The sequence below is a fragment of the Tamandua tetradactyla genome, chromosome 5 (genome assembly GCF_023851605.1).
Source record: "Tamandua tetradactyla isolate mTamTet1 chromosome 5, mTamTet1.pri, whole genome shotgun sequence".
NCBI lineage: Eukaryota > Metazoa > Chordata > Mammalia > Pilosa > Myrmecophagidae > Tamandua > Tamandua tetradactyla.
In genome coordinates, this window is record NC_135331.1 from 12,848,127 (window position 1) to 12,876,037 (window position 27,911).

Here is a 27,911-nt window from a genome sequence, read left to right on the forward strand (position 1 = left end):
TTTTTAATTTCTTGTTTACTGTCTTCATTGAGGTTTTCATTTCAGTGATTCCTAGTTTTTCATTTCTAGGAGTTCTGTTTGACTCGTTTTTTCAGTCTGCCTCTTCAGTTTTTAATCTTCTATTCTTTAGGTATATTTCAGTTTACTCTTTAACATGTCTTTTAAATATACTAAAAATACTTATTTTTTAAAAGTCCATTAAAAACTATTAAACAACTTATTTTTATTTTGTGTTTGAAAATACCAGTATCTGAAGTCTTTTCTTGTTCCATTGTCCTTTTCTCATGGTGACTTACTATTTGTATGCATGGGTTGGGATGGGGGGCTGTTTTTCTTGTGGGTGGGGGGGCGGGTGCGTGGTCCGGGAAACAAAGTAGAAGGTGTGCTACATTAAGTTAGCTCCTCCAAGAGCATTTATGTATGCTTCTGGCAGGAAGCAGGATACACATTTGGCTTGAGTTTAAAAAATCCATAAATATGAATTAATGTAAAAAAATACAAAAACATAGATGTGGCTTTCAGCTTTACATTCATATGAATGGCCAAGCTGTAGTTACTGATTTTTGGTAAGCTTTTTTTATCTTCCAGCCAGAGTCAAATAGCTTGGTGAATTGCCTTACCTCTTCTCATTGTTCAACCTCTACCATTTTTCAGTAGTCTTATTGAGGGTGTTGTGTTTTGGAAATCCTGAGTTTAAAATGTCTTTTATTTATTCACTTAACTTACTTTTTAAAAAAATTTTGATTAGATTTTTATTAAATTTGAGTCAGTTAATTTGATTCATTTTGATAAGGTTTAACTTTTAAAATGTTTTTTATTGTTAAATACAACATTTATACAAAGAAAAGAAAAAAGCAATGATTTTCAAAGTGCACTTCATTAAATAGATACAGAAAAGATTTCAGAGTTTGTTATGGGTTACCATTCCATTGTTTTACGTTTTTCCTTCTAGCTGCTTCAAAACACTGGAGGCTAGAAGGATGTATTTTTTTCTTTTTTTGTGGACAATAAATACATAACAAAAAACAATAAGTTTCAAAGCATATCACAGCAGTTAGTTGTAGAACAGATTTCAGAGTTTGTGTGGGTTACAATTACACCATTTTAGGTTTTTACTCCTAGCTGCTCTAAGATCATATCAGTATAACTCAGCAGTCATACTCACTGGTTATACCCTATCTTCTCTGTATAATCCACCATCACCTTTGATCTCTCTCCCACTCTTTAGGCATACTGGGGCTATGCCCATTCTAACTTTTCTATGTTGGAAGGGGCTGCCAATAATAATGGGGTAGGGAGATGGATCTGATGTTATGCAGAGGCTGGGCTGAGTTTCAGTACTTATGTGACCCAGGGACCTATCTGGAGGTTGTAGATTTCTAGACAGTTACTCTAGTTCATGGAACCCTAGTGGAATCTTATATATTGCCCTAAGTGTTCTTTAGGATTGGCTGGAATGGTCCTGGTTGGGGGTTGGCAGGTTATTAGGTAGCAAGGTCTAACTGAAGTTTGTGGAAGAGCAACCTCCACAGTAGCCTCTCGACTTCATTTGAACTCTCTCTGCCACTGATACTTTATTAATTACACTTCTTTTCCCCTTTTTGGTCAGGATGGCATGGTTGATCCTATGGTGCCAGGGCCATACTCATCCCTGGGAGTCATCTCTGACATCGCCAGGGAGACTTTCAGCCCTGAATGTCATGTCTCACATAGTGGGGAGGGCAGTGATTTCACCTGCAGAGTTGGATTTAGAGACAGAACAGCCACATCACATCTGAGCAACAGAAGAGGTCCCCAGAAGTAACTCTTCGGCACTCCAGAAGTATCTCTTAGGCATTAACTTACTTTTAATCAAACATTTTTTTGGTATTTTTTACTGGGAGAAATTTTCAGGATATTTGTCAGCCAGTAATGGATGAGTCTCAATTTCTTTATCTGTAAAATAAGAATAATGTAGGTTTTACTTCATAAGTTTTTCCTGAGGATTAAAATAATGCAGAGTGGGTGGTGCAATGGTGGCTCAGTGGCGGAATTCTCACCTGCCATGCTAGATACCCAGGTTCAATTCCCAGAATCTGCCCATGCAAAAAAAAAAAAAAAAATCTTAGTAAGGTTTTATTAGTGCCTAGGATTATTATGCATATACAAATCTCTTCCTTGATTAGATTACATGTAAACTGCTTTACTACTTCTTAGGAAGTTGGTGACAGATAAGTCTTGTTCCATAGTGGAAAATTTTTGCTTAGGGTTTGTCTCTTACATGGTTACCCTATGAAGAATTATAGCCTTATAAGTTGTATCTAAGTAATGTCAAAGGAAGTCAACTTTTATAGAAAACCCTCACAGGAAGACAAAAGGATAAAATCAAATTTGTTTTATTCATTTTGAGTCTCACCATGTGGCCTGATATCTAGGTGCAGCTGATGAGACCATGTTGCCTTGTGAATTTTGTGAGGAGCTCTACCCAGAGGAACTGCTGATTGACCATCAGGTGTGTTGTGACTTACTTGAGGGCTTTACTTAGGAATTTGTGGAGGCCATAGTTGGTGTTACCGATCACATGAGGTGTTGAGCAAACTAATACAGTGCTTATGGTAGGAGTTACAACTGTGTTTTTGTCAGAAATGACTGACATATTAATATGGGCTTTTTCCCTTTATAGGAAAAGTAGTGCTAATTCCAGCAGGCCCAGTTATTCCCTACATACCATGGTGACTAGTTGCATCTCTCCACTGATCATATTGTGATCTGGTCTCATCTCATGCCACATTTTGATTTACTGGAGTTATACTGGAGTACTTGTAGTTTACTGTAAGGGTCAGGGGTCTTTTTTTGTCATATTTTCTCTACCTGGAATGTGTATGTCTTTCCACCTCTGCCTCTCAACACATCCCACTACACAGACCCTTTACTTCTAGACTTGGTTCATTCATGCCTTTAAGGAAACCCTTCCTGAGTAATACTCTGAAGGGTACGTAAGGGTCCACCTGCATGCTCCCTAAAAGTCCTATGCCCACTACTCTTACAGCATATGACCCTGTGAAAATGGCCTACTAATCTTTGTTGGTTTGCACCAATATTCTGAGTTTTGTGAGTACAGGTTCTTGGTTTTTCTGTTTCTGATTCTCTCAATCCTTGCTATGTGAAAGGTACTCAGTATATTACTCAAAAAAGTAATTTCTTGAGTCATTTAAGAATGATTAGACAATAGCCTTATATGTTTGAAGATTACTTGATGGAGGGAACCACTTTGTCCCTCAACACTCTCAGTCTCTCTGATTTAGTTTGGCCTAGTCTGGCATTTCCATGTTACATATTAGTTTCTATGTACTGGGTGGAAAAAACTGCCCTCTACGGACCCCACCACCCAGAAGTGAGGTAGTACAGTATTTGAATACATCTAATTTTTGGTTTGGGGGCGGCATAAAATTAACAAGGTAAAGAATATTTGGCCTTCTCTTTCACCGTATGTCTGTGAAAATAATACTGAATCTTCCCAAATTGAAAAGAATAAACACATAAACACAGTAAAAAGACACATTGATGAATACATAGTAGCACAGAAGCATTTAGAGTAAAAGTAAATTGAGTGTTTCAGCTATGTTACTCTGACCCTTTTACTTCCTTTTCCTAATGTTAAGCATTATTTATTTTTGTAATTTGTTTTAGAAAATATTTCAGATGTGTAATTTTTTCCTTAACCTCTGCTGTTCTTTGTTTTTTTGCTTTGTTAATGACAGACAAGCTGTAACCCTTCATGTGCCTTACCTTTGCTCAGTACGGGCAGCTCTTCGCCCAGAGGGGTAGAGGACCCTGATGTTATCTTCCAGAAGTTTCTACAGCAGGCTGAAAATAACCAGTTAGACTCTTTGATGGGTTTGACCAATTCACCTCCCATGGGGGACAGCATCATCATCCCCTGTGAATTCTGTGGGGTGCAACTGGAAGAGGAGGTGCTGTTCCATCACCAGGTAAGATTTTTCTGGAGGGCATGCCCTGACTCAACATTGATCCTCTGTGAAGCCGAGGCTTTCAGAGTGAGAACACTTCTTTAGCCTTTCTGCTGCATTCCTACATGACCTGGAATCCATACACTTGTTGCTGGGCATGCTGTGTTTATGAATTGACTGTCTGAGATATATAATACCTCAGGCCTTCATATATTCTGTACCTCCTGAAAACTGAAACTGTCATGTCACTGAGGACCAAGAAACCAGGACTCCCATTTAAGCAGGCGTGGAGAACTTGCAGAAGGGTTTAGGTAAGAGTTTTCCAGAGATCCCTGAAGCATTCTGCCTTGGCCAGATGGATTCTCCGTGTGTGGTAGCATTTGAGACATGTATTCTAGGAGACCTGGGAGACTAGCTCTGGCTTTGCCTTTAATGTTGACCTTGGTTAGGCCCTGTCCCCTTCCTGCGGACATCTATAAATGAGGGAGTTGGACTAGATAATTTGATATTCTTTTTAACTTTTAGAGTCTAGGGTTCCAGCCTGTTCGTGGCAGATACATTTTCTACCCAATACAGTTTGTTATGGGAAACCAACAGTATAAGTATATTCAAGGTCATTTCTCTGGTTGATGCCACATAGCTATTTTCTAGAATGCCAGAGATTTCATTTCTGTAATAAAGATTTCTGTTTTTAAATGAAGCAGTAGATATATATTTGCTTTTGTCTCCTAGGAAAAGGAGACAAAGACTGTGAAATAAACAACAATGTACATACACTTGAGGTCCAACATAGAAATGCTTCCGTGGTCCCCCAAGACCATCCCTTCCATCATCCCTGCACAAATCAGAAAGTGCCTTTGTCAGTGTCTTAGGTGTTTCTGGGAATGATTGATGCATTCTGGATTTGAGTGCTTCCTCTCAATTCCCAGGACCATTCTATCATTGGTTATAACAACCCTCTTTCAGAAATGGTGTGTTCACACACCTGCTGTTTCTTGTTCTTCCACCACTCCCTGTTCCAGGTATGACTTAGTCCAGAGGTACTAATTCTGTTTTTTTTGTTAGGACCAGTGTGACCAACGCCCAATCACAGCAAACAGCCGTGTGACAGAGGGGTTTCCTAGCCAGGATACCCAGCTTCGAGAGACCTCACCAGAGCTGCCCAGGAGGCGTGTCAGACACCAGGGTATTAGCCAGGGCTGAGCCAAGGCCATAAGTCTGCTGCTGGTTCAGGCCTGCTTACCAGTTTCATCTGCTGTTCTAACATGGGGATTACCTGAATCCCAAATTGCTAAGCACACTGGGGTCTCCTGGGGGGTTTGCCTATGGCTAGTTGTGGACAGTATTAGGCTGAGTGTCTCAAGTGTAGTTTTTATAGGGCATTGACTATGGGAACTGCATGGGAGCGGCTTGGAATCAGTGCTTATTCAGCTGTGGGTCTCCTGTGTATGCACTTGGTGGATTATTTGGCGATAGTTTGTAGATGTTAGTCTGACTGCTCTTCAGCCCGGCTCCTTGGTTGATATATGCTTAGGGCACTCAAACTTATTTGTATTGTTATTTAAGGGCTTCATGATTAGTCAAACTTTTTAAAACCTAATCACTATAGAAACAAATTATATTTCAAGGTTTGCTTATGCACCACTGTTCACCAATTTGGATCTTAAATAGTTAGGAGGCTGTAGTTGATAACTCAGGTAATAAGTTTACAGAGGAGACCAAAATGTTTCCAGCTCTGTCATAGAGAGGGGAGTTCCAGCAGTCTTTACAAGTGAGATAGTTGTTCATTGTGGAGGATCCTTTTATCCAACACTAATAGCAAGAATAGTCTTTTCCCTTAAAGCTCTAATTCTTTTCTCTTCTTAGGGGACCTGTCTTCTGGCTGCATGGATGACATTAAGCAGGAAACAGCTAAAGGACGTTCCTACCCGTTGTCCCCCAGCAGACCCATTAACAATGTGATGGCTTCCTGTAACCGACTGTCAAAATCATCAAGTTCCAGGCCTGGGTGCCAGCCCAGCCCTCCTCGTGTACTGAAGCTCAACAATTCAGACAGCCAGGACATTCGGGGACGGAATCAAAATAGCCATAGTGGCTCCATGGCCACTGGACACATTTCAGTGATTCATCCCATTCGAAATGTCTACCCAGAAAATGTAGTTCCCTCTTACCCCCGTGGGCCTGCAGGGAGATATGGAGTAAGGTTAGAATCGAGGGCCTGGGGATGGAGCTTGGGAGTAGCTCAGAACACCGGGCAAAAGGTCTAATCACCTTGGCCTAGCCTGGGGTTAGGTTGAGGTCCCTGGGGAGGGGAGGAACTAGTTTTCAATCTTTCTCTTTCAGTGCTAGGAGTGAAGGTGGCAGGAACTCCCGGGTCACCTCCATGGCCACCAGCTATCGCAACAGAACTGCAAAGGTACCTGGGGACTCAGCCTGTAATGCTCAGGAGTTGAGGTCCAAAAGTGGGTGGGGCTAGTATGGCTCCTGAAGTCAGAGAAAGAGCTGGGTATCAGACTGATTTTGACTAAAAGACTTTGGACTGTTCTTTTGACTTTTGGTGACTTTGTTTCTATAGAAACTTGATATTTTCTGTAAAGGTAGAAGTACTGCTCCTTCACTTTCTGTGTAAAATTTTGTGTTCTGTTGTTCAACAGGCAAAACCCCCCAAGCAGCAGGGAGCTGGGGATGTGGAAGAGGAAGAGGAGGAGGAGTAATGGTGTGTCCTGAGAGCTTGCACATTGGTTCTGATCTTCTCTGCACAGTAGCACTTGCCACAGTGCAGGCCCTGCCTCTCTGGCTCTTTGGGCAGAGATGTTATGGATTTTAACGTTTTCTAGGTTAAGGCCATTTTGTGTCTTTTGAGATTGCATTGTGGGAGTTTGGGGATTTAAAGGAGGGTTAATTGGGGAGGCTGCTGAGAAATCTGTTTCAGCTATACTTACCACCTTTTGGTGGCAGAGAAATACAAGTTAGGACCTCTTGCCCCACCAGGACTCCATCTTCTGGCAAACTATTACCACTGGTTTTTTTGCTGTGTGGTGCTGGTGGAAGGAGGGGTGGGATCTGGGAATCTGGTACCTGCCAGTGAAGTGAGTCTTTTCTCTGTGGGGCCAAATTTGAGGACTTTTGGATAACCTCTCCCCCACACTGCCCTTATCCACTCTAGAATTTGGGTGTCTGGTATGTTGGGAGCTGTTCTGGCAGTGTTCAGGTCAGTTGCAATATAAAGAATGATGCTTTTGAATGAGTTGAGCTGGGTACACGGAGTTGGAGTTTTGTTTTAAGCTCCTTCCTTAGCACTGGCATCACTGCCTTGTGTTCCTGGTGGGGAACATCACCCCTTTGTCTTCACTGCCCTCTAATTGGGAAGGATGGGGACTCGGCTTCCTCTCCCTGCCAGGGCCATGCTGGGTTCTGCCTTGATCAGGACTGAGGCTTCAGCTCTGTGACTTGTTCGGAAAACTAAGTGTCAAAGACTTCTCCCCATCTTTTTATTTTACTACTATTATTAACTTGTAATAGAAATAAAGTTTGTACTTGGTTCAGCTGAGTCTTGTGTTTCCTTCTCCTTTGCTCTGTGGAGGCCATAGTGGGCTGGAGTTAGCCCTGGGGTACTGTAGGGAGGTGAGCCGGACAGGGCTTTCTTGGTGCTTGCTATAAACCTAGCAGATCCAGCACGAGCTCCTTCTCAAGAGGCTGCCAGACATCCACGGTATAGTTTCTCTTAAGTTGGATTTAGAAGGATAATGGCAGGTTTCCTGCAGCTTTGGTAATGATTGGGGTCGAGGGGGAGGAGGTCACAGACTACTGGCAGAATAAAGGCCGATTCCTTAAAAGTCTTCATTCTTAGCAGAGTTATCTGTTACCTCTCAGCACATCACAATTTGCAGGGCACCATCAAATATCTTGTGTCATTTTGAGCTTCCCAGCAAGTCTGCTGGGGAGTGGAAAAGCCAAAAAGAATTGTCTTCATTTCAAAAATGAAACTCGAGACACAGGAACTGCAGTGACTTGCATAAGCTATTTCATGGCAGAGTCAGGACTCAAATCCAGATCTGAAAATAATTAAACTGAGCAAAAGAAGCCAGAACAACAACAAAAAAACATAATACTGTGTGATTATATGCTTTATTTTATAGCACATATACCTACAATAAAACACAATCTGTAGGATTTGATTAGCTCAGAAAGATCTTCATGTTTCAGGTGAAAGCTGCTAGGAGGATTGAGACTTGTACTGCTTCTGGCATTGTGAAAATCCCCTGGGATGTCGCAGAATTGGGAAGAAATATTAATAGTCCTCTTTCCAGCTGCATCAGAAAATAGTTGTCTCCTAACTTTGTTTATTGGGTTGGTGATAGACCTGAGTGAAGAAAGTATGCGTAAAATAGCAGTGGTTGATTGTTTTTTTGTTTAATAATCTATACTTTTTAAATGTTCTATAATGGATGTACTTTTTGAAAATATTATTTTAAAAAGTATTGCATGCAACCAAGTAGCGGGGAAGTGCAACCCGGGGGGAAATAGAGGTGACTGAGACAGGCCCAGGCTGCAGCCCTAGAGGTCCTGGCTGAGGTGACAGCCATCCCGAAGACTGTAAGCTTGCAGGATGAGGCAGAGGTGACTGCCCAGATCCTGGCTAAGCTTGTGATGGACTTCTGGAAGAAGGAAAAGCTGCTCTGCAGCCAACTACAGGTAGTAGACTTCCTGCAGGACTTCTTGGTGCATGAGGACATTGCTGAGGGCCTGGAACTCTTGGCTTCTGAAGATACGAGATGGCAGACTGCAACTGCAGCCAAAGAACACGGGAAAGAGCTGAAAGCTACCTACCAAGAGCATGTGTTCTGTTCCAGGTTCTGCCTCAATTGGAGGAGGCCCTCAGAGAGTGGGCCCAGCTCCAGGAGGCCTTGAACAGCTCCAGGCCAAGAAGCAGGTGGCTGTGGGCAAATCGTAGTAGCTCAGAAGCAGTGGCAGCTGCAACAGGAGACGTGTCTAAGGCATCTGTCAAAGGTTTCAGCAGAGGTGAGGGAGCGTGAGATGGACTCATCAGGAGGTTGAATGGCTGTATTATGAACTTGGCATCCTAAAGCAGCAGGCAGGGCAGGAGCAGGACAAGATGCAGAGGCACCAGGCCTTCCCCCAGCTTCTATAAACCCAGAAGAGTTGTTATTCCCTGCGACTGAGGCAGAACCACCACAAGGGCTCCCTCTCCACCTAGATCTTCTGGATAAGCCCAGCAGCTAATCCAACCCCAGGAGCAGAATACTGGGGACACTACGGGAAAAGAAGGTTTTGTCTTCTAAGGCTGATGGGCCACAACCTTCTGAACATGCAAGCTTGTCGTGGTTCCCTATAGGACAACAAGCATGGGATAGGATGCAAGAACAGCTCCCTGGCCCACATTTATTGCAGGATGAACTATGAACTCCTGAGCACAGTCTGACTAATGACAACAACCCAGGATGGAGAAAATATTCTTCTCTTGTAAATTCCTGTGTTTATCAAATGATAAGCTCACATGTTTAGATTTTTGTTTTCTCAAACGTTTAAGACTATGCTTTACTAAATTTATTCTAATTTGATTAGAGGATGTCATCTATACAATAAAAACATTGAAATTTGGTGAGGGAGTTACAGCCTTTAATGTTTATTTTTAAAATGTTTCATGTAAGCTTGGAAAGAAGATATATTTTAGAATTGTGGTATGTATTGTTATCTAGAGGTCAGAATATGCTTGTTATTTTTTCATCAGATTATATCTTCTATGTATTTATTTTTTTTCTGCATATTGCCACAAATTCTTATTATCCTGAATAGTTTCAATACATCTAATCCCTCTCTTTCCATCTTTGCAATTTTGAAAGTCATATAACTCAAGTTTTACTTCATTTATTTTTAAAATATTTTTTGACAGATGTAAGTGCTTTATTTTAATTTTTTTAAATACCAAAAAAAAACACCAAATAAATGCAAACATTTCTATTTTGATCATTCCGTTCTACATATATAATCAGTAATTCACAATATCATCACATAGTTGCATAAAATATTTTTATTGAACAAACAAAACAACATACAAACTCCAACATTCTTAACATATGAACGTTCCATACTTGGTGTATAATCAGTGGCTCACAATATCATCACATAGTTGTAATTCATCACCATGATCATTTCTTAGAACATTTCATCACTCCAGAAAAGAAAAAGAAAAAAAAAAAACACTTATATACCATACCTCTTACCCCATCCCTCTCATTGACCACTAGTATTTCCAATATAGTTTTTCCAATATAAAACCCAATATATTTTGACTTTTGTTCCTCTATTTTTTCTATACCCCTTGGCACTCCCTTTCATTGATCACTAATGTTTCATTCTATTCAATTTATTTTAACATTTGTTCCCGTTTATTTATTTTTAATCTGTATTTTTAACTCATCTATCCATACCAGAGATAAAAGGAGCATCAGACACAAGGTTTTCACAATCAGTCACACTGCACAGATCATTATACAATCATCTTCAAGAAACACGGCTACTAGAATACAGCTCTATAGTTTGAGGCACTTCCCTCTAGCCTCTCTAATACATAAACTAAAAGGGGGTTATCTCTATAATGTGTAAGAATAACCTCCAGGACAACTTCATATGTATATACCACAGCTTATTTAGCCACTCATCTGCTGAAGGACATTTGGGCTGTTTCCATCTCTTGGCAATTGTAAATAATGCTGCTATAAACACTGGTGTGTAGATGTCCATTTGTGTCCTTGCCCTCATGTCCTCTGAATAGATACCTAGCAGTGGTATTGCCAGATCATATCACAGTTCTATACTTAGCTTCCTGAGGAACTGCCAAACTGCCTTTCACAGTGGTTGTACCATTTTACTTTCCCACCAACAGTGGATATGTGTGCCTCTTTTTCCATATCCTCTCCACACTTGTCATTTTCTGTTTTATTGAAATGGCCATTCTGGTGGGTGTGAGATGATAGCTCATTGTGGTTTTGATTTGCATTTCCTTAATAGCTAGGGAAGTTGAGCATCTTTTTATGTGCCTTGTAGCCATTTGTATTTCCTCTTCTGAGAAGTGTCTGTTCATGTCTTTTGCCCATTTTGTAATTGGGTTGTTTGTCTTTTTGCTGTTGAGTTGAACAATCTCTTTATATATCCTGGATATTAGACCCTTATCTGATATGTTGTTTCCAAATATTGTCTCCCATCGTGTAGGCTGTCTTTTTACTTTCTTGACAAATTTCTTTGATGCACATAAGTGTTTAATTTTGAGGAGTTCCCTCTTACCTATTTCTTTCAATGCTCATGCTTTGGATGTAAGATCTAGGAAACTGCCTCCCATTACAAGTTTTATAAGATATTTCCCTATATTTTCTTCTAAAAGTTGGTCTTATATCTGATGTTTATGTCTTTGATCCATTTTGAGTTAATTTTTGTATAAGTTGTGAGATATGGATGTTCTTTCATTCTTTTGCATATGGATATCCAGTTCTCCAAGCACCACTTATTGAAGAGACTGTTCTGTCCCAGGTGAGTTGGCTTGACTGCCTTATCAAAGGTCAACTGTTCATAGATGAGAGGGTCTATATCTGAACACTCTATTCGATTCCATTGGTCAGTATATCTATCTTTAGGCCAGTACCATGTTGTTTTGACCACTGTGGCTTCATAATACTTCTTAAAGTCAGGTAGTATGAGACCTTTGACTTCATTTTTCTTTCTCGGTATTTTTAGCTATTTGGGGCACCCTGCCCTTCCAGGTATATTTGGTTATTGGTTTTTCTATTTCTGAAAAGTAAGTTTTTGGGATTGTATTTGGTATTGCATTGAATCTATAAATCAGTTTAGGTAGAATTGACATCTTAACTATATTTAGTCTTCCAATCCATGAACATGGTATGCCCTTCCATTTATTTAGGTCTTCTGTGATTTCTTTTAGTAATTTCTCATAATTTTCTTTGTATAGGTCTTTTGTATCCTTAAATTTATTCCTAAATATTTTATTCTTTTGGTTGCAATTATAAATGGATTTTTTTCTTGATTTTCCCTTCAGATTGCTCACCACTAGTGTACAGAAACACTGCAGATTTTTGAGTGTTGATCTTGTAACCTGCTGTACTCATTTATTAGCTCTAGTAGTTTTGCTGTGGATTTTTTGGGGTTTTTGACATATAGTATCATATCATCTGCAAACAGTGAGAGTTTTACTTCTTCCTTTCCAATTTTGATGCCTTTTTTCCCCCTTGTCTAATTGCTCTGGCTAGAACTTCCACACAATGTTGAATAACAGTGGTGACAGTGGACATCTCTGTCTTGTTCCTGATCTTCAGGGTAAAGTTTTCAGTTTTTCTCCATTGAGGATGATGTTAGCTGTGGGTTTTTCATATATTCCCTTTATCATGTTGAGGAAGTTCCCTTCTATTCCTATCCTTTTCTACATCAATGAAGATGATAATGTGGCTTTTCTGCTTTGATTTGTTGATATGGTGTTTACATTAATTGATTTTCTTATGTTGAACTATCCTTGCATACCTGGGATGAATCCTACTTGGTGATGGTGTATAATTCTTTTGATGTGCTGCTGGATTCGATTTGCAAGAATTTTATTGAGGATTTTTGCATCCATATTCATTAGAGAGATTGGTCTGTAATTTTCTTTTCTTGTAGTATCTTTGGCTTTGGTATGAGCGTGATGTTGGCTTCATAGAATGAGTTAGGTAATCTTCCCTCCTCTTCAGTTTTTTTTTGAAGTGTTTGAGCAGGATTGGTACTAATTCTTTCTTGAATGTTTGGTAGAATTCACATGTGAAGCCATAATATGGTCCTGGACTTTTCTTTTTGGGGAGCTTCTTAATGACTGATTTAGTTTCTTTACTTGTGATTGGTTTGTTGAGGTCGTCTATTTCTTATCGAGTCAATGTTGGTTATTCATGCCTTTCTAGGAAGTTGTCCATTTAATCTACATTGTCTCATTGATTAGCATAAAGTTGTTCATAGTATCCTCTCAATTCCTCCTTTATTTCTGTGGGGCCAGTGGTTTTGTCTCCTCTTCCATTTCTGATTTTATTTCTTTGCATCCTCTCTCTTCTTCTTTTTGTCAACCTTGCTAAGGGTCCATCAATCTTATTTTCTCATAGAACCAGCTTCTGATTTTGTTGATTTTCTCAAATGTTTTCATGTTTTCAATTTCATTCATTTCTGCTCTAATCTTCATTATTTCTTTCCTTTTGCTTGCTTTGGAGTTAGTTTGCTGTTCTATCTCTAGTTCTTCCAAGTGAACAGTTAATTCCTTGATTTTTGCAGTTTCTTCTTTTTTGATAAAGGCATTTAGGGCAATAAATTTCCCTCTTAGCACTGCCTTTGCTGCATCCCATAAATTTTGATATGTTGTGTTTTCATTTTCATTTGCCTTGAGATATTTACTGATTTCTCTTGTAACTTCTTCCTTGACGTGGTTATTTAAGAGTGTGTTGTTGATCTTCCATATATTAGTGAATTTTCTGGCACTCTGCCTATTATTGATTTCCAACTTCATTCCTTTATGATCTGAGGAAATGTTTTGTATGATTTCAATCTTTTTAAATTTATTGAGACTTGCTTTATGACCTACCATATGGGCTATCCTTGAGAATGATCCATGAGCACTTGAGAAAAAGGTGTATCCTGTTGTGGGGTATAATGTTCTATAAATGTCTGTTAAGTCTAGTTCATTTATTGTATTATTCAAATTCTCTGTTTCTTTATTGATCCTCTGTCTAGGTGTTCTATCTGTTGATGAGAGTGGGGAATTAAGTCTCCAACTATTATATGTATCCATTTCTCTTTTCAGTGTTTTCCTCATGTATTTTGGAGCACTCTGGCTCTGTGCATAAATATTTATGACTGTCATGTCTTCTTGTTGAATTGTCCCTTTTATTAATACTTAGTTTCCCTACTTTGTCTCTTTTAAATGTTTTACATTTGAAGTCTAATTTGCTGGATATTAGCATAGCTACTCCTACTCTTTTCTGATTGTTGTTTGCGTGAAATATCTTTTCCCAACCTTTCACTTTCAATGTATGTTTGTCTTTGGGTCTAAACTGTATCTCCTGTAGACAGCATATAGATGGGTCCTGTTTTTTAATCCATTCTGCCAGTCTATGTCTTTTGATTGGGGAGTTTAATCCATTAACATTTAGTGTTATTACCATAAGGGCAGTACTTCTACCTTTTTACCTTTTGGATTTTATATGTCATATCTAATTTTTTTCTCTTTTTTCCTTTACTGATAATCTTCATTTCTACACTTTTCTCCACACCTCTCTCTCCTGTCTTTTCCTATTTGCCTGTAGTGTTCCCTTTAGTATTTTGTATTTCAGAACCTGTCTCGTAGTCACACATTTTCTGAGTGATTGTTTGAAAATATTTTAATCTCTCATTTTTGAAGGATAATTTTGTGAATATAGAATTTTTGGTTGGCAGTTTTTCTCTTTTAGTAACGTAAATATATCATACCACTGTCTTCTTGCCTCCATGGTTTCTGCTGAGAAATCTACACACTTAGTCTTATTGGGCTTCCCTTGTATGTGATGGATTGCTTTTCTCTTGCTGCTTTCAAGATTGTCTGTTCCTCTTTGACATCTGACATTCTGATTAGTAAGTGTCTTGGAGTACATCTGTTTGGATCTATTCTCTTTGGGGTATGCTGCACTTCTTGGATCTGCAATTTTAAGTCTTTCATAAGAGTTGGGAAATTTTCAGTGATAATTTCCTCCATTAGTTTTTCTCCTCCTTTTCCCTTCTCTTCTCCTTCTGGGACACCGCAACACGTATATTCAAGTGCTTCATATTGTCATTCAATTCCCTGAGTCCCTGTTCATATTTTTCCATTTTACCTATATTTTCTTTTGCTTGTTGGATTTCAGATGTCCCGTCCTCCAGTTCACTAAACCTATCTTCTGCCTCTTGAAATCTAACATTGTAAGTTTCCATTACTTTTTTCATCTCTTCTACTGTGCCTTTCATTCCCATAAGTTCTGTGATTTTTTTCAGACTTTAAATTTCTTCTTTTTTTCACTCATTGCCTTCTTTATAGCCTCCCTCAATTCGTTGATTTGATTTTTGATGAGATTTTCCATGTCTGTTTGAACATCCTGAATTTTTTCAACTCCTGTATCTCACTTGAATTGTTGGTTTGTCCCTTTGACTGGGCCATGTCTTTAATTTTCCTAGTATGATTCGTTATTTTTTGCTAGTGTTTAGGCATTTAATTTCCTTAATTAGTTTATTCTGGGGATTGTTTTCCCTCTTTTACCCAGGATTTTCTTGCTGGATGGCTTTGTTCTCTGTTCTTTGACATTCAGTTCAGCTTATTCTAGACCTCTAGGATAGATTTTGTTTGTCCTCTTTTTCTAGCATAGGTTTTGAATAATGGATCAGAATTTTTCACTTCTTGTTTTCTTGTTTCTTGCCCTGCCTTTATGGTGCCCCCATTTTTCCCCCTTAGGAGGGTCTCCTTCAGTATTATAGACTTCAGTCAGGTTTTCCCAGATCAGACTGGCCTCCTCTCATGAGGAATAAGTCACCTGCATCAGTTTTCCCTGAGGGTGAGACCCAGCAGGTTGACAGACTTTCCTGTGAAGCCTCTGGACTCTGTGTTTTTCCTACCCTGCCCAGTATGTGGTACTTGTCTGCCTGTAGGTCCCACCAGCGTAAAGTGAGGCGCTAGCTTTAACTTCAGCAGAGTCTCCCTGTTGGGGGCGTGGTTGAAACAGAGATGTAGGCTGGGTTTACTGGCTTCAGTTTTCCAGTCCCTGGGGTCTGGTTTCCTTGACAGAGGGATTCCTCCTGAGCTGGGCCCCACCCCTCTTCTGGGGAAGGCGCAGCCTCAGGGAATCACCTCCTTTCACCTGACCAGCCTCTGTGTCTCTCAGACAAGCTTAATTCTACCCTTGCCTGGGGCAGTTGGAGCCTGAGAAGCCTTGTAGCTGTATATAGAGTAGCTAAGCAGTAGAAGCACCGGTGGGTGGATCCTTTTCAGAGCAGGAACCCCCATTCCTTGGGTTTTTTAATCAAGAGTTTAAGTTCATTTGTTGCTCTGTGTATCTCCAGGTCCTCTGTGCCCCTCTTTTTTCTTAGGGTCCAGATCTTTTCAAGTATTTTGTGCTGTCTGATAAAAAAAAACCTCCTTTTTGTTTTTTTTGTTTGTCCATCCTCTTTCCTCTGCACTGGTGTGAAAACTGTTAACTTCAGCTTTTATTCGCGGTTTAATTGAGCTGGGGGCCTATTTTTAGTAGTCGGAATTTGTTAATTCCACAATTGGAGCTTGGTTGAGCTCAGCCCCTTGCTGTTAGTGAAGGCTCTTTCCTTTCCCTCTGGAACCAGCCTGTGGGGGGAGGGGGGCCTCCACGGCTAGGGGAACTCAAGGTTCTGTGGGATCGCAGCTGGTTCAGGTTGTCCAGACTGGTGTACACTGTGTGTCCGGTCCCTGATGTGGCCACAACAGTTATTCTGTATTGTTGCTGGCTGTTTACTAGCTGATCTGAAGGAAGAACTAAATTCCACACCTCACTAAGCTGCCGTCTTGGAACCTCTCTCAAGTTTTACTTCTAACATTATTCTTTGCCATAAATTGAACGAGTATCTTCTGCTACAATTTTTTATAGTACTAAATTTGTACATTCTTTTTGCAGCAATGGTGGTCAGTGAAGGTCATGACTGTTTCTGAAAATAATTCTCTTTTCTTCCCTCTGCCTACCAGTACATATTCATATTTAATTGGGATTGTATATTTTATTGAGGTGTTATTTTCATGAATTTGTTCTTCCAAAGGGAAGTACAGTAAGCATCTACATAAATATGTAAAATTATTAGGCATAAAATCTGAAAAGTTTTGCATACTTTGAAAATGGCATAACTAATTTTATGCAGTGCTAATTTTCTCATTTTAGAGCGTTTCTGTATCAATAGACGTATTGACATTATTGAGTTGTAGAATTTATGCAATTTGTATCACAATTTTTATATCTCATTGAGCCAAATATGGGTAAGTTTTGAAATACAAATGAAGTGTGAAATTAAATAAATTGGTTTCATTATTTTTTTAAAAAAAGTATTGCATGCACCCAAAATCCCTGCCTCCAAAAAGAGAAATAATTCCTTGCTGTCTTTTCTTTTCCCCAAATTCTCTTCCAAAAGTTGAGCATTTTAAACTTAAGTTTCATCCCTTTCATTATCAGGTTACATAATATGACAAAGCTGAAGGGATTTTGCAGGTATAATAAGGTCCAAATCAGCTGGCTGAATTTTTAAAAAAAAAGGCAGATTACCTTGAATGGGCCCATCTTAATCAGAAGAGCACTTCAAAGGGAATGAGAGAAATGGGTCACTTTCTCAAAATTCACTATTAAAACTCAACCAAAATCATATAGACAGTCTGAATAGTCCCATAGCCACTAAATAAATTGAATTCCTAAATAAAAGCTCCTTAAGAAAAATCCAGGCCCAGATGGTTTCATGGTAGAATTCTACAAAACATTTAAAGAATTACCACCAATTTTATACAGTCTATCCCAAAAAACAGAAGAGGAGGAAACACTTCTCAGTTCATTTTATGAAGCTGGTATTACCCTGATACCCAAACTAGAAAGTACAAAAAAGGAAAACTAAAGACCATTATTCCCTCATGAACACATGAAAAAATCCTCACTAAAATATTAGCAAACTAAATCCATCAATGCATAAAAAAATTATGCATCGACAAAGTTCAACATTCAGCAGCCAATCAATGTAAGATATAAAAAAGCTGAAGCATAAACATATGATGATATAATTTGGTACAGAAAAAGCATTTGATAAAATCCAACACCTATTTGTGATAAAACTCTGAACAAGTTAGAGAATATTCCTTAACTTGATGTGAATATTTACAAAAACCTATAGATAACCTTTACCTAAGGTTGAAAGACTGAATTTTTTCTTCTAAGGTAAGCAATAAGGCAAGGATATCTGCTCTTACCACTCTTGAGTTCTAGTGGCTGCAATAAAAGCAAGATAAAGAAATAAAAGGCATGCAGGTTGGAAAAGAAGAAATTAAAACCATTTTATTTGCAAATTAAATTATGATCTATCTAGAAAATCCCAATGAATCTTCCAAACCAAACCAAAACTACAACTAATAAGTGAGTTCAGCAAGGTTACAAAATATACACAACATGCAAAAATCCTTCACATATTTATATACTAACAGTGAACATATGGAAACAAATTAAAATATCCTTTACAATTACTCCAAAGAAAGCATTAAGGTATACAGTACACAGTATATATGATCTATATGCTGAAAATTACAAAATGATGAAAGCAATCAGAGACAAATAAATGGAGAGATAAAGTGTGTTCATAAATTGGAAGACTCAATGTAGTAATCTGTTTTCCCCAAATTGATTTACAGGTATAATGCAATCCTATGAAAATCCAAGCAAGTTTTTTTTTTTGTAAACATAGATAGGCTTATTCTAAAACTTACACGGAAAAGCACAGAACCCTAGAATTTTGACAAAGGAAAATAAAGTGGGAGAAATCCCTCTACCCAGTATTAAGACTTATACTATATAGTCACATTAATAAAGACAGCGTGGTATTGGAGGGATCCACACACAGATCAACAGAATAGAACGGTGAACCCAGAAGTGAATTCACATGGATAAGGTCAACTGATTTTTGAGAAAGATGCAAATGAATGGGTGAGGCTGTTCCAATAAAACTTTAGGTACAAAATGGGGATCTGGAGTCATGGTTTTGCAACCCCTTGTTTAGAGGGGTTTATTGCTCACATTGAGCCATCTTCTGGTTCCATTGATTTTCCTTTTTTTTTTTTTTGTCTTCCATTTCATTTATTTCCAGCTGAAGTCATTGATTGAAATATTTCTTCTTTTTAAATATATGTTTAGTATTATAAATTTTCCTCCAAGTATTGCTTTAACTACATCTCACAAACTTTGTATTTCTTTCGTTTTCATTAAGTTCAGACTATTTTCTAATTTCCTTTTTGATTTATTCTTTGACGTGGGTTACATATAAGAATATAATTTAGTTTCCAAACATTTGGATACTTTTTTAGGTTTCTTTTTGCTATTGATTTTTAATTTAATTACACAATAGTCAGAAAACATACTTTGTACGACCTGAACCCTTTCACATTTATGGAAACTTGTTTAATGGCCTAGAAGTTGCTATAGGCCATAAGTGTTTTGTACACACTTTAAAAGGATATGCATGCTACTTTTGTTGGGTGGTATGTTTTATAAATGCCATTAGGTCAATTTGCTTGATAGTGTTGTTCAAGCCTTTATATCTTTACTAGTTTTCTGTCTACTTGTTCTATCAGTCATTGAGAGGGGATTTCAAGTTCTGTCTCTAATTGTGGATTTGCCTATTTTTTTCTTGTAATTGTATCAGTTTCTGTTTCATTATTTTGTGGCTCTGTTATTAGGTACATAAACATTTATAATAGGTTATTTTTAAAAAAATATTAAGGCCCCTATATCATCGTGTCCCTTGTAATAATCTTTGTTCTAAATATACGCTGTAAAACTAAAATAAAATATACTTTATCTGATATTAATATATCCACTCCAGCTTTCTTTTGGTTAGTGTCAGCATAGTGTGCCTTTTTCCATCCTTCTATTTTTTTCCTGTTTATATCTTCATATTTTAAGTGGAGTTCTCGTAGGCAGCATGCAGAGGTATATGTTGTTGTTTGTGTTTTGTTCCAATCTGACAATCCTTAAAATTGCCTTAAAATTGGGTTATTTAGACCATTTACATTTCCTTATGTATGGCTGGGTTTAAGTCTACCACCTCGTATTTGTTTTCTCTTTGTCTCATGTGTTCTTCCATATCTTTTTTTTGTTTGTTTTGCCTTTTTTTGGGAATATTTCGAATATGAGCCCACCATTTATCTCCTTTATTGGCTTGTAACTATTCTGTTTAGTCTTTGCTATAGGGTTTATAGCATATATCTTTAATTTATCACAGTCTACTTTCAAGTAATTATAACACTTTACATTTAGTTTCACAACAAGCATACTTCATTTCTCCCCTCCTGGCCTTTGTACTATTGTCATATATTTCTGCATTTGTTACAAATCCCCAGTATGTGTTACTTTTGTTTACATAATTATCTCTTAAAGATATTTAAACTTTATAAATGTCTTTTACATTTATCAATATAATTATTATTCTTGGTGCTCTTTATTTATGTATATTCAGATTTCGATCTGGTATTTTTCTTCCACTTGAAGGACTTCCATTAACTTTGTGCTCATATAGGTCAGATGGTGATGAATTCTTTCAATTTTTTATATCTGAAAATGTCTATTTCTCCTTCACTTTTGAAAGATGTATTTTTTATGTATAGAATTATAGCCTTTTTCTTTCAGTACTTTAAATATGTTGCGCTACTATCTTCTTGCTTGTACTGTTACTAATGAGAAATCAGCCACATCCTTATCTTCGCTCCTCTGTATATAATTAGTCTTTTTTGGGGGGGGAGGGGGCGTGTGATATTTTAAGGTATTCTCTTTACCACCGGTTTTAAGTAACTTGATTATGATATACCTTCATGTATTTTTCTCCACATTTCTTATGCTCAAGTTTCATTAATCTTCTAGGATCTTTGTTTTATAGTTTTCATCAAATTTGGGATATTTTGTAGTCATTACTTGATCAGCTATTTTTTTCTGTTTTTTCATACCAAAGGATTATATTTATACATATATTAGGCCACTTGAAGTTGTCCCACAGCTCACTGATGCTCTTTTTTTTTCTTTTCTCTTTTGGATTCTCTGTGTTTCTGATACAATTTTGTTGTTGTACCTTCAAGTTCACTAATTTTTTCTTCTGTGATGTCTAATCTGCCTTTAACCCATCCAGTGTATTTTTCATCTCAGAATTATAGTTTTCATCTTTAGAAGTTGTTTTGTAATCTTCATATTTTACATGTTTTTTTACATTAAAAATATTTTAATGTTTTTTTAGCTTCTTGTCCATATGGAAATCCAGATATTATTTTCATGCTGTTGCCTACTAATTCTATCATTAGTGTTATTTCTGTACCAGTTTCAGTAGGTTTTTCTGGATTGTGTTTTCATGCTTCTTTGCAGGCCTGCTATTTTTTACTGGATACTAGACATGAAATTTACTATATTGGGTGTTGGGTTATTATTCCTGTAAATATATATGAGCTTTGTTCTCCACACCAGTTACTTTTAAGCTTTAGATAGGATCTAAATCTTAAATTAGATAGGATCAGAGCAGTTACTTAGTCTAGTGCTCATTTTACTCCACCACTAAGGCAAAACAGATTCCCCATGAATTATAAAATTTTCCACATTGGCTAGTGGGACCAGGAACTTTTTCCATTTCTTTGCCAGCTGTGAGAATTGTTCCCTCTAACATGCAGGGTTAGATATGGCTTCCACCTTGGGCTTCCATCCCTTTAATCATAATTTATACATGAAAAGCATAGGCTTAGGGGTGGGGAGGGAAAATGCGTAATTCTAGCCTTAATGGAGTAAGAATCATGTCCAGGGCAAAGAGACCATAATAATTAGAAACACTTTAATTCCTAGCCACTTGGCGGCATTTAAGTGTCAAAGCCATCCAAGCATGTCAGCCTCTGAATTTGCTCAGCAGGAGGAGATGATCACACAACGCTTAAGGTAAATCAAAATTAGATGAAGGTTATTTATTGGTGTGACTTTTTTTTTCCTGTAGTGAGTTTCCTTTACACAGCAATGGTGTAAACAGCATCAAATTGAATGAAAAGTTTGTTAAATGCAACCATAAATAATTATAATAAATATACATCAAGTAACTTTACATCACACATTTTTTAGGGCCAAAGTTTGGATTTGTCTGGACCTCAATGTGCTCTCTGGGACAAGCAGTCATGTTGGCAGCAGATATCTTAAGTCACAGGTGTCATCTAATAAGTGATGGGCCAACAGAAGCTTCCCAAACTCCTCTTGGGGGAGGTAGCTGGCAGAATTCTGTATCCATTCAAGGAACGGGAAGGCTTGGAGGAGACCAAGAATTTAAAGATAAAGGGAGGAAAAGCCACCTTTAGTAAATCCAAAGGCTTTTTCATTACACAGAAATGAAATAAGAGGATCCTTTTTGTCAATACATCCTGATGTGACCTCCCCATCAAGCAGTCTGTGGCCCTCGGGGAGGAAGCAGCTGATCATATGCCTTCAAAAGCAAGGAAGTTGATTTTGGGCACTCACCTCCAAAAATGACTCTTGCATCAAAATATAATTGAGGCAAGAGTCATTTTTAATCCCAGATTTATCTTTTTTAGGTTGGGAATCTTTTCTATAACGGTCCTTTAATGCATTTCCTAGAGAATAATAGGGAGGCGATGGACACTAACAGCTCTATCTCTAAAATTTACACATCTTTCCAACAGGCCAGGGCCACAGCAGAGGAAGGAGGCATACATCCTCTTTCTCTCACCAGCATTCACTCTCCTAAGTATTCCAGACAGCATTCACTCAGAACTTCCAATATTCACAATATTATACAATAAATACAGCGGTGTGATTCTGTGAGAACTGGCAAGGCCCAAAACGACAGTGTCCAAAAGATGGCATATACTGCTCTCGAACAAAGTACCACTGGACAAAGACCTATTTTGGGCACAAATGCACTGGGGCTTTGGGTGAACTCGGAGGCAGCTCAACCCTGGCACACACGCTTATATGGGGTGAAGGGGGGGTGCTGGGTGGGTTAGGGACACTCGACAGGAAAGCCTCCTTCATTCCCAAATCCAGCCAGAGGGGCAGGAGAATGTCCCTGGCCTTTTCATCTGGCCTTGAAGGGATGAGTCATTGAGGTCAGTCCTGAATTCAGCAGTGTACCTCAATCAACTCTTCCAAAACTGAGTCTGTGGCCCTTTCCTCTGTTTCCCACACCCACAAACGTGCAGAGTGAGGAAGGACCGTTTCTGAGTACACAAGTGGGATAGGTTTGAATCATGCTTTCCTGTTCAGAGTTTGGGAACAGGGCTCCCCAGTTAAATACCATCCCTCCAACTGTGGGTGTCTGCGTTTTACCTCTCAACTCCTGGAGCTGGGATCACTTAGCCTGGCTCTACAAACAACTTAAAACTAAAGTACCTGAATAAAACCCTTTAGTCTTTTCTAAGAGTACTCAGGAAAATTTTCAGACCAAGGCCCTTAGAAGGGACAGATAGCAGACAGGGTTGTCTGGGTGGAAGGGGCCAGGGGAACAACTGTGGGCTCTTCCTCAAGAAAAACCTTGAGCCTAAACAAGGTTCTAAAGCAGGAAAATTCAACACACAGAGCCGTCTACTACCCCCAATGTGTATGTCTCACAGATTTGGGTAGCTGGCCCAATAATTCCAAGATAGAAGGAAGCCTGTTAGCCTTCAGAGGTCCAGCTCAAAGCAGGAAGGGCAGGGCTGGCCACAGGCTTGTTTGTGGAGATGCTGTGCAGAGAAAACGTGATACTCTGTATGGCTAGGATCATCTCACCACCAGCTTCCTGCTGGGTGGCTCTGTGATGAGAAACGAGCTGGGACTTCATGGCATCAGAATCCGGTGGCCATGAGGGACTATGTCCAGGAAGATCAAATTAGACACAAACTCTCTGGAAACTAAACTATCCTACAGATATACCACAAACAGGCAGCAAAAGAACCGACCCATCACGAAACGTACAAATACAAAAGGTTAAGTCTTCCAGGAGGCCCTGGAATGTGGACAAAAGTTCAGAAAAGCAAAACGTCTCCACCTCTAAACACAGGGCCCTGAAGGGATGTGCCCACTGTGACGGGCTTCCCAGGCCGACAGAACTGGTGCCTCAATGACAGCCTAACTCCAGGTTCTTTCCCATCAGCCACTTAGGGGATCTTCACGGTAGTGAATGGCGCAACGAAGTTTCTCCAGCATGATCTCAAGAGAGGAGTACTGGGGAAGTTTGATCATGAACATGCAAGTCTCCACCCGGATGTAGCGAGAGTCTGGGGAACCTACAGAAAAACATTGGGCCAGCAGTTAGAGGTGCAGGGCAAGTTTGAGGGGGGTTGTTAGAATCTCCAGGGAGGCCCAGTGGGCCTCTGCCTCCAGGCTTGCCTCTTTGAGCAGCACTAAGCTTACCCCAGGGCCCAGCAGAGGGGTTGAAAGCCTTAGTTATGTGGGGAGATTTTGTAGGAGAAAAGGATAGACAGACATAAAACTGCTGTATAGCACAGGTGCCATGCTGATGACATGCATTCCATCTGGTTGCAGACAGGGTTGTTTGAACAGCAGTGTTTTGTTTTTCAATTATTTTTATTTTTACTTTTTAATATTTTTGGTGCATGGTCTGGGAATCAAACCTGGGTTTCCCACGTGGAAAGTGAGCATTCTACCACTGAACCATCCATGTACCCCAATTATTTAATTTTTAAAATTTTGTTTTGTCCTGTTTTAATTGGATTTTTTTCTACATGTAAAAGATGGGAGAGTTAAAAAAATTCTGGGTTTTCAGCTTCTTTTAAAATACTGGAGAAGTCACTACTGGGCTTGCATCAAGCAAGGATCAGGTTTGGGGGTGGGGAGGGTACATGATTCCCGATTCCCAGTTCCCCACAGCTCCTCCCCACAGCTTCCCAAGGGTTTGTGACTCCTGTTCATGATTCTTTTTCCCTCATGCAGGGCCCAGCCCCAGCTCCAAAGTAAGAAAAGGGTCTTAGAACATGACCAGGAGAGGGAGTACCTGCTGTGCCATCTGGGGGGGCAATCTTCATGGGGTATGGGGGCACATGGGCTGTGTCGGGACCCCCATCTTTGCAGGGACAGGTGAACGGGATGCGTTCTTGATTGCAGGCAAACTTGATGAACTTGCACAGCTCCTCCTGGGCAAACATCTCCAGTGCCCCCCAGAAGAATTCAATGTGTTGGTCTGTCTCCATCAGTCCCACCTGGTACATGGTGTGGGCCTGGGCAAGAAAATCCCCCTGATGTGAGCAGGCTGGGCCTCTGCTTACCCAGTGCCTCTCAGCCCTAGGTGTGAAGGCCAGGCCCAATCCCAGGACAGAGTGGTCTCATACAGGGATGTGATGACCACAGGACATGAAGGGCAGTGATGGAATGACCCTAACAGTAGGTATCCTAGCTCCTGTGTACAAATGTAGCATGTGCACCTCCTTGACTCTCCTGGGCAGATCCTATTACTGTCTCCAACAGAGAGGAGAAGACACTTGTGCCAAGCCTCATAGGTAGCAAGAAGCAATGCTGGGATGCCAGAGCTGGGCTCCACCCTGAAGGAAGCTGGCATGGACAAGGGAACACTGGGCTGAGGAGCAGAGGGGGTTTGGTGGGACCAGTCCTGGGCATGAATTTTGACTGTTACTCACTGGCTGTGTGACCTTGGGCCAAGTGGCTTTTCTCTCAGCTTCATTTATTTGGCTATGGTGGGGATCAGCTCCCCCTCAGGGCTGCAGTGAGGACTAGGGGCCAAGGCACAGGCACTACTCTTCAGAGGCCACCCGGACATCGAATCCGAGGGCTCAGGCAGTGCCCTGCCTGTTGAGGTGCCTGGTGTGACAGGATGGTAGGCATGGCGCCTCTGCCTGCCCACCTAGCCTGGCCTCAGGCTGCCTACCTTTAGGAACTCAAGGTTGATGTAAGGGAGGCCGCAGGTCCGCAGCTCCATCTCCAGGGGACTCAGCATGGTCAGCAGCTGCAGGGGCACGATGGTGCCCAGGCCTGCCCGCACAGCTGTCACACACTCACTGTTCTGCAGTTCTCGCAGCCGCAGGCTCCTGATGGCTGCCGCGTAGATGTCCTTGTTCTCCCACCTGCCAGGGTAAGGGGGTTGCAGAGAGGGAACACGCCAGGAAACTTATGGGGGTCTTTGGGCTGGGGGCCACAACCACTCAGGTATAGTCCCCAGGACCCTCTGGGTGGCCCAGGCTGTTCCATTCCTGGTAGTTCAATTAATTCATCCTCCTGCTTTAATGAAGTCCTTCAATTGAAGAGATTCCACCATCTTCCTTGGTGCTCAATGCACTGGCTCCTAATGCTCCCATAAGCGCATGCCATCTGTCCACTTCCCCAGACCCTAGTGCTGCTGCCCAAGTCCCAAGTCCAGGTGCTGCCACTCGTACCTTTCTCAAAGCTGGCCACCTGGCTCAGTCCCCTCCCCACATGCGCACACACACACTCACGCCACAGGGATGTGCCGGCCACGGCTGCACAGCTCCACCTCCTCTCCTGTCATGGTCAGGTAGGTAAATTTGCAGCAGGGCTTGTTGGGGCCATCAGGGCTCTCGGTGGCCAGGTGCTGGGAGGCGATCTCAGCACACAGGACTTCCAGTTCTGTCTCATCGTTGATCTGGAGAGCACAGAAGCAGACTGAGGCTGACCGCCTGCCCTGGTCTCCAGTGGGGCAAGCGTCGGGAACTGTTTGGTTGGGGTCCACTGTTAGCCATTACAGAGAAGCACATGACACAGGCCAATGAGCCTCAAATTCTAGGGCTTTTCCTATTACTGCTTAGAACAAGCGGCTCTCTTTCACTGGTGCTGACAGCACTGTAAGACAGTACACATTTTATTGCTGGAGACCATCTCTGCCAGCATACCACACAGGACTGCCTCAAAGATAACATGATTTGAGCATCTAGATACAGACTTGCCTAAAGCCAAACCTTATATATGTACTTCTATTTTAAAAGCAAATAATTTTTTTGGGGGGCGGGCCACAGTGGCTCAGCAGGCAAGAATGCTCGCCTGTCATGCCAGAGGACCCGGGTTCGATTCCTGGTGCCTGCCCATGTAAAAAAAAAAAAAAAGAGGCAAATAATTTTCTTTTTTAATTTTCTTGCTTAAGCTGGCTTGAGCTGGGATTTCTGCCACTTGCCACCAGAGAACCCTGACCTAATTCTACCTATGGAAAATGCCTGGGCTACTTCCTCCAACATTTGGCACACCGGAACTGGAGTCCAAAAGGCACTCTGATGTTCGTGCTGGCTTACCTAGAACATGAAAGGATCTGACCCAAAAGAATAAACCTGCAGCTCTGGTGAGGTGAAGAGTTAGGGCCTGAGCCTCTTCTGTGCCCTGAGGGCAACCTTCCACCATGGTGTGAAGGCAGCAGGTACCTCACTGACAAAAGTTCAGAGCATTAATTCCTGGTAGCCAACTCTTTACCCCCCACCCCAACCCCAACCCCATGTACTTCTGGTATCCCTAGCACCTTTCTACGGCCTTGCCCATCTCCCTCAGACAAAAGCCTCAGCTGTCTGGTCAGCTGCCTGCTTATGTCTTTGCTGACACCCAGAGGCCCAGGAAAACTCAGAGCAGTGCCTGGCAGGGATTCAGAAATTCCCAGCCCATGGTGCACATCTTCCTTTGAACCTTTGGATAATTCACTGTCACACCGTCTCTGTGGAGAAGCTAGGATCCCAGCTTTTCTGTTCCCTCATGCTGGCTGCCTGAGAGGGAAAACTGCAGCGAGACAGGCAAGGAGGCCTCTCAGTGTCCCACCAAGTTTTCTGCCAGCTGACAACCTCCATCAATTGAGGTCCCTGTGGAGAGCAGCTTCTGCTGTTCATTAGACACAAAGTCTATTCCTGTGAGAGCAAAGGAAATTGGTCTCAAGTGTGGGGGGGGGGGCTGGATCAGAAGCCCCTTTCCACACTCTGCCTGGGGCAGAATCCCTAACCTGAGGAGAGGGTGTGGTGCTGGAAAAGCACAGGTTTGAGAGGTGGACAGATCTGGGTTCCAATGGTGGCTCTGCTACCAATCAGCTGTGAGGGCTTGGACCAGTCACTGCGCCTCTCCAAGCTTCACTTTTCCTTCTAGCATTGTCGGAAGGACTGAAAAAATAAATGCTCCCAACTCAGGGCCTTGCAAAAATGGAGAGCAGTCCAGAAGTTCCCTGAAAACGAACCAC

The 27,911-nt window shown here is 40.6% G+C and overlaps 2 protein-coding genes and 1 pseudogene across 7 annotated transcripts in view; 2 read left to right on the forward strand and 1 right to left on the reverse strand.

Annotated features, from left to right (window-relative positions):
• TRAFD1 (TRAF-type zinc finger domain containing 1) overlaps nt 1-7,495 on the forward strand; it is a 32,997-nt gene extending 25,502 nt beyond the window's left edge. For both annotated transcript variants that reach the window (XM_077159889.1, XM_077159890.1), the window contains exons 7-12: nt 2,415-2,491; nt 3,741-3,971; nt 5,016-5,136; nt 5,817-6,153; nt 6,294-6,366; nt 6,605-7,495. In XM_077159889.1, coding sequence (XP_077016004.1) covers nt 2,415-2,491; nt 3,741-3,971; nt 5,016-5,136; nt 5,817-6,153; nt 6,294-6,366; nt 6,605-6,664 — 899 coding nt within the window. In that variant the 3' untranslated portion in view covers nt 6,665-7,495. The remainder of the gene's footprint in view (nt 1-2,414; nt 2,492-3,740; nt 3,972-5,015; nt 5,137-5,816; nt 6,154-6,293; nt 6,367-6,604) is intronic.
• An 899-nt stretch (nt 7,496-8,394) lies between these two features.
• Nucleotides 8,395-18,791, forward strand: LOC143682971 (outer kinetochore KNL1 complex subunit ZWINT pseudogene; annotated as a pseudogene).
• HECTD4 (HECT domain E3 ubiquitin protein ligase 4) overlaps nt 18,024-27,911 on the reverse strand; it is a 282,965-nt gene continuing 273,077 nt past the window's right edge. For all 5 annotated transcript variants that reach the window (XM_077159888.1, XM_077159886.1, XM_077159887.1 and 2 more), the window contains exons 73-76: nt 26,185-26,351; nt 25,620-25,815; nt 24,732-24,954; nt 18,024-24,003 (exon numbers count right to left, since the gene is read on the reverse strand). In XM_077159888.1, coding sequence (XP_077016003.1) covers nt 23,867-24,003; nt 24,732-24,954; nt 25,620-25,815; nt 26,185-26,351 — 723 coding nt within the window. In that variant the 3' untranslated portion in view covers nt 18,024-23,866. The remainder of the gene's footprint in view (nt 24,004-24,731; nt 24,955-25,619; nt 25,816-26,184; nt 26,352-27,911) is intronic.